We start from the raw sequence: 9239 nt of genomic DNA, 5'->3' as shown, positions 1-9239 counted from the left end.
TCCGCGGAGCCCTGTATTTACCGCTGCAGGAAATCAGAGCGCCCCGGGCCCCCATTCCTTATCCTGCAGCGCCACCTGGTGGCTCTTTGCGCTGTCTCGCTTGCGCTGGTTTTCATGACCAACTGAGGCTCATTTACCTTATAATTTTCCCTATAGAACCAGAACATTAATGGCAGATTTAGCAAAACCAGAGATGAGAGTTTATTGCAGAAAAAAATTCACCCAATTTCTATTCGTTCTTATGGGACTTTAAGAAGCGTATCTATCAAATGATAAACTCACGCATTGATAAATACTTCTAAAAATCCAATGGGAATGAATAGAAAGTGATTGAATTTTTCTGTGGTGAACTCTAATATAATATTTTCTAAATCTTAGTCTGAGATTAAAGCAGCGATGCCCAAACAAAATGCGGAGGTAGTGTCAATAGCGCCAGAATTAGCGCCAGGATCAATTTCACTCTCTATTTTAGCGCTTAGCATGTGATTCTTTCAAACGGTGGGAGTCTAACCTTTTCCAACTGGGCTCTGAGCTTAGTTAAATGAGTTAAGAATCAAACGCTATTATTTGGTTATATTTTATCATTTCACTTTTTAGCTGTGGTTTCTGGGTTAATATTTAGGAAACGAAATGAGTATTCAGATACCAAAATATCAGTATATAAACGATTCCTCTCAAACCAATGGACCCGAAGTAGCGTTTTAGCGTTCGGCAGATATATAACTGGGAGCGTTTGTACCCACAACACCACGGATCTCAAGGCTTATATTAGGGGCAATAAGTTAAAGAAAGAAAGAAGTCGAAACGTTAGCTTTGGCCGCTGACATGAGCCCCTATTTACTGTTATACGGGAAACTCCTTAACACAAAATACAACCAATACACCTGTATATTTTATTTGTCGGAACAAATTTCAAGCTATGCATTACTTTTGATATGACTGTAATTGGAACGATATATATATGTGTATGTGCCAGGAAGCTGCAGATAATCCGTATTCTGTTTTTATGCCGCTAATATGGCGGATAAACCGGTTAAAACGCAGGCAATAAATACTGTGTTGAGTGGAAAATGAAACAGTTCATCTGAAGGGCAGTTTAGCCCAAGCCCAAAAGAAGGTATTGTACTGACCCCTAGTGGAGAAACAGCATAACGCTGCGGAAAAAAATCCCCATTCCTTTTTGCTGGTCGATCTGATTACATCTTGAAATCTTATTAATAATGTTTCTCCCCGAAACAAAGCCTTAAAAAGCAATAAAACGAGATTGCTTCCTTCAGAGATAGCAACAGCTGAAGTGCATTTTGGAGATGTGGCTATATTTGGCCATTCAGTGGCACTGAGGGATGATATATAGCCCCTGGCTAGTGTCACTGCCTCTCCACTCTCACGTACTCACAAGTGTGTATTTCCTGAAATATTGCACACACACTTCCCAACTACACAAACCTGCTCCCAAGCCTCCCATCCTTATTGTACAGCACAGGGGGAGATAGGAGAGGCGTCTGGGAGTAAAGTCAGCGTTTAACTCTAGGTTTGCCGGCCTGGAGCTGCAGAATTCTCAGATCCCTATTCCCTAAACCTTCCCAGGCGGAATCTCCCCTCAAAGCCCTGAAATTGTGACATTAGCTTTTTGGGTGGGTGAAAATCAAAGGAATTTTTATTTCAATAAATGCCAATTTCTGCCAGTTGTATTCACGGTGCAAGGAAGGGTTAACCTCTGAGAGCCCGCACATTAGTCAGGGATTCATTATTGTGAGTAAACTCTTTCCTTTCCTATCCCTACCTCTCTAATTCCCAGTCTCTCCTCAGTCCTCCCTCTCTCTCTCTCTCTCTCTCACTGTCTCTCTCTCTCACTGTCTCTCTCTCTCTCACTGTCTCTCTCTCTCTCACTGTCTCTTTCCGTCTCTCTCTCTCTCTCTCTGTCTCTCTCTCTCTCTCTGTCTCTCTCTCTCTCTCTGTCTCTCTCTCACTGTCTCTCTCTCTCACTGTCTCTTTCCGTCTCTCTCTCACTTATTCCATCGCCCAATTTACTAAGAAAAGCAGCGCTTTTCCGTCTCCCAATTCACTAAACCTGTCGCAGTTAATATCGCTTGGGGTGGGAATAGGCTAAAGGTTATTATCACTCTATTATTTCCGCTTAAAAACATGGTTTTAAGAGACATTAACGCCAAAAAGGGTGGCTAGTTCACACCAGGCATTATAACTAATAATTACATTTTATTAATAGCGTATATTTATAAGTTAAAATGTGCAATAAAATGATTAATAACACCCCTCATTAAAAAAAATAAATGCTGTTTTGCTAATAACAACAACCCGTTATTACTACTGAAATTGACAGATGGCCCTCACAAAGTATTAGGATTTCTTAGTGAATAAAGTGTTGTTTCCTTATGTTTAAGACTCTCAAATAAACGCTTTAAGATGAACAAAAGTACATTTTTCCCTTCCTTTCTCGGTTCATGACTGATGTGCGATTATTTCTCAGGGAAAGCAGCAGCCCGGGGCGGCAGATAACAGGAGATATATTATATATTATTATTGCCAGTAGTTGGGAAGACAAAGCCAGCGATAAGGGAAAGCTACACACACACAGGCTGCACTTGCACTGACTTTTCCCTTAAAGTAATAACCAAAGAGAGGAATAAAAGTGTTTTGGCACTTGAGCTAATCACCAGGTAATTACCCTTTATACACACAACAGAGAATTGTTCTTGTGGTTTTGCAAATATTGGATTAGCTCCCAGAAGAGCTGCACTCAGGTCTGAATTAAGCCCAGTGGGCAACAGGTAAGGGATCGTGGGCCACTTATGGAACCGAGAGACTCGCCATTCCTCACTTCTTTGGGGTCTGTTAAATCGTCTCCAGACAGGAGTGGAAATTGCTCTGATCCCCTGACACCTCAAGCAAACAGAACGCAGTGTAATGCATTGTGGCTCCTCAATAAGGTAAAGTCAAGCCCAGATCCAGTTTCACAGTCAAGTTCCTAATAAATCCTCCGCTTTCCCCCATTCAAACAGCAAATTGTAATTTCCTTTATTCAATGAAACCTGGCATTGCGGCTAATTAAATAAAGCCAGTTACCTATCTGCCAGCCTGGGGTGTGGGTTACATTTGCTTCAACGAACTCAGTCTAATTCGCTTCCATTCAGTACAAAAGAAATTGCTACATTTTATAATCTTATTTTTTTTGGGTTGGGGGGGGGGGGTGTTCAAATTAACTGTCGCCAATCACAATACAATTCATTTTATAGTTTGATTACATAAAATTCACAAAATTCACAAAAACAGCAACAACGACAAAAAAAAAATCCGTCTCCTAATATTCATGAATATTGATGTCCATGTAGTTATTTTATTATAGATATATTTTGGATAAGAGGCGGCTGAGAGGCAGGATCAGTTCGTTGCTGGGTGCTTATAGTAGGAGGCTATGGCTTTGCCCCACACTGGGTGAATGTGTAAGAGCCTACAGGGAGTACAGGTGCCGGCAGGTGCATCTGTGGGGAGGAATCTTAGGTACAGTTCATTCCAAAAGCTCTTCTGCAAGTCTGCCCTCACTACAAAGGAAGACAGGGATAGAGTGTGTCAGATCTACTTACAGTAAATAGCAAGATCAGAATCGGTACAGTATTCTACATTGCATTGTACTGTAGCTGAATCATATCTGGTCTCTAAGGAGCTTTTGGAAATAAAGAGGCTGGTGATGGGGGGGGGGGGGGTCTTATCCTTAATGAGCGGAACTACAATTATGATGTGATTGCATAAACTGACATTTTATTTTATTTTATGGTTTAAGGTCTGTAGGGACCCAGGCTGTAATTTCCTGTGGAACTTGTCAGCAGCCCTGACAAAAAGGGGCTCTGTTTTTCGCACACGAATAAATATAGCACGAATTTTTAATTCGTCTTCCTTTCACAGACAACAATGCCGGTTTTGAATGGCTGACACAATTTGGGTTTTGTCAGGGGGTCTCACTGCCCTCCCTCAGCCCAGCTGCCCATATGGAATACAGCGTGTTTAAGTTGGATCACAATAGGACCAAGTGACATGCAGAACAAAAACCCAAGGATGCTTCTCCCGGGCTCTGAGATGCACTGCCCCTGATAAACGATTTCAATAGCCGCCCAAAGAAAGAAAGACAGAGAAAAAAATAGTCACTATCTTTCTGTCCCCATGGGTCTCTTTCATTTCGCCTTTTTAATATGCACGCCTCTTACATCCTCAACTAGCAACCCTTCCCATTGTGTTTATTTGTAATGTCTACTGTATATTGTGCAAAGATAGACTGCACAAACTGCCCCATTAGAGTGTGAAATTTAGGGCCAAAGGGTTAGGCCACACAAGACTTAACTGGTTTTATTGACTTAGTTACAAGCGAAAAGTGACTGGTTTTCCTCTCTTCTTTTCTGCAGGCAGACATAAACATTCCCCTTTTAAAATGCTGCCTAAATAACAAAGATGTAAATATATTTTTTAAATACATATATATATATATTTAAATGTATAAAGAAGCGTGTTTGGGATTTTCAATCTATATCTAATTCTACATATACGGTATTAAAATATGAAAAAATAATAATAATATATTTATATCTTCAGCAATTTAAAGTAAAGCAGAATAATTACTATAGTTAAAATTCTGTAGTCTAAATTTCATAGAGCTGTTATGTGTAAGATTCAATACAAATATTAATACGTTCTATGTTGGCTTCGTTGCTTTAAAAAGAAAAAAAAAATGATTAAAAAAAAAAATATATATATATAATAGTTATAGTTGTTTAAATGGGAAAGAGGAAACAAATCAGCAATTTGCATTCTATCCGCCGAGCATTGGAAAACAATTATAAGCGGATTATACACATTATACATATATTTTTTTTCAGCACCCTTTTAACTATGAAACCCTGCAAAACTTATCTGTCCAATTATACATTTAAATTTATTTTTAAAATTAAATTATGAAACATTTTTAACACTGCCTGGGAGAATACCAGGGAGGTTTTGGGACAGATAATCTTGTTAGGATTGAATGAAATCTTCTAATAATGACTTCGCTAGGGGATTCAATGCAGGATAGTAATGTTACAATCTCTGTGTTTATTTTATGGCTGCCAACACATTTATTGGTATAATGACACGATTCTTTAGAATTAAGACAATAACCCGAGAACATATAATTGATGGTAAATTTTGTTGTGAAAACTATAATGGGAAAATTCATGTTATGTCCATAGACACAGTAATGGTTACATTTGTAAATACCTATTAGAAGTAAAATATGCTGAAGAAAAAGAATTAGGCGTTAGAACATTGCTGAGGATCGATGCACCTGCACTAAACACCCGATGAAATGAAATTCATTTTTTTAGTGAGTTATAGAACAGATAGTAGTCTGATTCGTTAATTTCCTACCATAAAAACACAAAAGCTGATTAAACTGCAGTGAATTTAGGGCGTAATAGTCACTTTTTACCTTTCTTTTTCTGCCATATAAAATCGTTTCAAACGACTAATAAATATATATATTTCTCAATTTTACAAACATTCTATGGCTGAATCAAATTCAACTACCTGACCTAACCATTATATTTTTGGAGGCTTTGTAAGAGGTAAAAGTGCTCTAAAAATGTAAATACAATTTTAACATGAATATTTTTATATTACAAATGGGACATACAACTGAGATCTAGTTAAAAAGTCACGAACACATATTTTTTAAACACATTGTTTTATTAAAATTCTTATAAAAGTCCAAAATCTCCCATGGGATGCACTTTTAATTCTTTTTTCTTTAATGATACATATACAGCTGTATAGATCTATATGCAGGTGACTGACATGTTCTACTTTATGTTTCGGGGAATGTTTGCATAAAATAGCGCCCTGGAGGTTACTGATGCCAATAATAAACACTTCTCTATGAAATTAAAACATAAAAAATAAATTCAGATTTTATTTTTACACGTTGGCCATAAATAACAGTTTTTTTTGTTTGTTTGTTTGTTTGTTTTTTGCGGTGGCTATGTGCTTAAAAGAAAGAAATAAAAATCTCTAAAGTGGTTTTCACTTGCTTTTGTTTTTATACGATCGACAACATTTCTACAACACACAAACATATTTTACAAAGAAAATCACATAAGCAGTAGGTTCCCCCCATTGAATCGCAGGTAGGTAGATTCGCTGTCTTGGAGCAAATTTGTAAACATGGAGCACAACATACCAGAAACTGGGTGTTTGAGGATGAATTGACCTTTCATAAAAAACATAATAATAATAATAATTATAATAATAATTATGCCTCTTTTTTTACCCAACAGTTTTTTTTTTATCCCCCCCATCATTTTTTGGAGCAGACCAGTCCGTAAGTAAAGTTCACCAAGTCCAGTGTTGGGCTTGCACCAAGTGATGTGCTGTAGGGTACTGGGCGTTACTGGCAGAAGAGTACTGGGCATTATATTGCATGTGCTGTAATGACTGGGCGCTATAGGCAGAGAAAGGGATGCCAGCTGGGAATGTGGCAGCTAAGTCCTGAGCTTTCAGAGTGTGGCAGGGCTTTCCATCCCTTACTAGCACTGGCACTGCCACTCGCCTAGGGGAGGGAAGAGGAGTCACTTCCATACCTTTTTCTGCCCGGGCCCTCTTCATCTTGTACCTGTGGTTCTGGAACCAGATCTTGACTTGGGTGGGGGTGAGTCGGATGAGGCTGGCCAGGTGCTCCCTCTCAGGGGCCGACAGGTACCGCTGCTGCCTAAACCGCCTCTCCAGCTCGTAAGTCTGTGCCTTGGAGAACAGCACCCGGCGCTTTCTCTTCTTGCCTGAGTCTGGGTTGGTGGAGGGGTCCTTGTCGTTGTCTGGGGACTCATCAGCCGACGGTTCGGGCGACTTGGGCGAGGAATCCTGCTGCGAGTTGCTGGAAGCAAAGCCGTGCACTGTGGAGAGTCCACAAACAGACTAGGGTGAGAATGGGCTCTATCTGTAACCCCAGGCAAGGGCAGCTCACAGAGCCCACTCATAACATCTACACTGCGTGGGTGCTTCCATACTAACACTCATACCCCACAAACTGCCCCACAATTACATTAATGGAAATGAAGCAGACTGACCACACACTCTAATATTGGTGAGACTACACACTCACATTTACACACTCACATTTACACACTCACATTCACACACACATTTACACACTCACAGCTACATCAATAAAATTGTTGCTTGATGGGTTTAGATAAGAGAAATCTGCAGCTTTTCGCGGTGCCCACTCGCAACTGTGCATTGTGCCCCATTCCAGCCCCAGATACGTGGATTGATTTTTAAAGAATAACCAACAATTCGGTCATTGATAAGCACAGCCCGAGCTTCATGTGGACTTTTTTTTTTTTTTTTTTTTTTTGCTGCCAAAAAGAGTGATATTGAAATGCGCACAAAGATCTCTCTGTCTGGGGCTTCTGTCAGCCTTTATCTTACGAAAGTGAAATTAATGCTGATTTTTTGGCCCCTCTAAGAATAGCAGCAGCAGCTATTTCAGAAATGTGGCCACAGTGTTAAATAGACTGGCAGGTTGGAATAGCACTGGGGGAAGAGTCAGTTAATATTTACTGTTACAGTAACCAAGAAAGGGTTAATAAATGACAATGCGCCTTTATATTATATCTGTGCCATTATAGTCAGCCATTCATGCTATGTATAGGGGGGTACTGGGGTGCATGGCAGGTACTTACAGGAGTACTGGATGCTCTCGGTAGTGGCCAGCCATCTGGTATAGGGGTTGTCACTGCTGTCATAGAAAGGGCTTTTTAAAGGCAGGCTCTGTACTGTTTCCAAGGGGCTTTGCCCCAAACCTCTTGGCTTTTTAGTGGGTTCAGAACCGTCTGTGTCTTCATCTGCTCCTTCTGCAATGGATCCTTCGTCGTCATTGGTATCAGGCAGATCTAGAATGTCCTTTACAGAGAAGCCCGTCTTTGTGTTGGTTAAAGACATATTCTGCAGCTAAGTGGAGACACCAGTGTGCCAATCCTCTTTCCAATGGGAGGAAGAAAAAAAAAACAAGAGAAGAAGAGAGAGACAGAGACTCCCAACTAGTAAGTCTGTGGGGTGAGCGCTGGGATGCTGTGCGAATCAGGCGCAGTTGAGTGAATGAGGGAGCGCCAAGTGCTTCTCCTATAGTTTGTAACTCCAGGGAAAATGCCAAAGTCAGGTTTAGTTGAGGGTCTGGCTAAAGCACCCAGATCTCTCTCCTGCTCCCTGAAAAAAAATAAGCCATTGCTGGAGAGCTGAGTCCATATAAGGTTGCTGTGCGCACATGAACCTGCAGGGAGCAGAGACACAAATCACATTAGAAATGGCTCAGCCACGTGTGGGCGGGTCCTGGGAGTCAAGTGGATGAAGACTGTGTTTGCAGATGTGAAATTGTGGGTTTTGGGGGAGATCCGAGCCTTTACCATTGGTGCTTCAATACATGATGAGTGGTATAACGTGTCAATTAATTACAAAGATGGGGAGGGCCTTTTTACATAGTATTTACATACAAAGAATCTCCAAGTAGCTTGATATTCTCCACACTTGAAACTACGTTTAAACAAATTGTCTCCCTCTAGAAAAAAAACAGTTTGCACTCATCCTCTTTATTCCTCAGGTTTTTTTTAAGGCTTAGCAGCAAGATAGAATATTGTCTATTTACAGAAAGAGGAGAGCGACTTGCGATGGAATAAACCCATTCAGTGCGATGGATGAACAAGTTGCCTTTCACACTGGCCAGGGAGCAACTTATGTAAACCTCTTAGGTCAATATTGTGGTTGGGGCTTAAGGATGAGAAGTAGAAATTAAACAGTAAGTAATTGATTCTACTCTGCTCCAAAATAAACCCAAGAGTGGAGACATGTAATCATTCTTCAGGCCGGCCTATGGCAGAGATTTAATGTCCTTTTGTTTAAGGTAAAGCCCGGCTATTCTTTCCCTTGAACCCTCCCCATCAGCGATATAACAACATCAGCCCCCTGAAACAATGGCTAAAATTGGCGTTAAGACATCGCTGCTTATTGTCACCTGGATGGTAAATACAGGTAATCAGCAAATGGCTTTCTGGCCGCAAACTAATAACCTGCACCGTTCCATTCACTTGATTTCAACACAAAGATTTTCGTAACAGCAAAAGGGGTAAATGAAAGGTTATTGGAATTGATTTCTATATTTTCGCAGCCGCATTTTTATTCGAATGGTCCTTAAGTCGTAAAAG

The 9239-nt window shown here is 40.3% G+C and overlaps 1 protein-coding gene across 2 annotated transcripts; it reads right to left on the bottom strand.

The window, feature by feature from the left end:
- Positions 1–3231: 3231 nt before the first annotated feature.
- On the bottom strand, positions 3232–8424 carry nkx2-2 (NK2 homeobox 2). 2 transcript variants are annotated; one of them, XM_004914698.4, is made up of 3 exons: positions 7725–8424; positions 6624–6932; positions 3232–3560 (listed from the first exon to the last, which is right to left on the bottom strand). In XM_004914698.4, exons 1-3 carry the CDS (start codon positions 7981–7983, stop codon positions 3400–3402), a joined length of 729 nt encoding a protein of 242 aa, XP_004914755.1. In that variant the 5' UTR covers positions 7984–8424; the 3' UTR covers positions 3232–3399. The 2 variants fall into 2 exon arrangements, with proteins under 2 accessions (XP_004914755.1, XP_002939477.1); XM_002939431.5 differs by lacking the exon at positions 3232–3560 and having other exon boundaries at positions 5715–6932; positions 7725–8416.
- Positions 8425–9239: the final 815 nt, after the last annotated feature.

This window comes from Xenopus tropicalis, chromosome 5 (assembly GCF_000004195.4).
Source record: "Xenopus tropicalis strain Nigerian chromosome 5, UCB_Xtro_10.0, whole genome shotgun sequence".
Taxonomy (NCBI): domain Eukaryota; kingdom Metazoa; phylum Chordata; class Amphibia; order Anura; family Pipidae; genus Xenopus; species Xenopus tropicalis.
Note: the sequence above shows the minus strand (reverse complement) of the source record. Positions and strands in the feature narration are given on the sequence as shown.

Excerpts from the sequence above, each read along its gene's own strand:
- nkx2-2 (XM_002939431.5), bottom strand. The coding sequence starts at position 7,983 with ATGTCTTTAACCAACACAAAGACGGGCTTCTCTGTAAAGGACATTCTA. Across the intron at positions 6,933-7,724 it reads CGAGAGCATCCAGTACTCCT|TGCACGGCTTTGCTTCCAGC; the intron begins GTAAGTACCTGC and ends GACTCTCCACAG.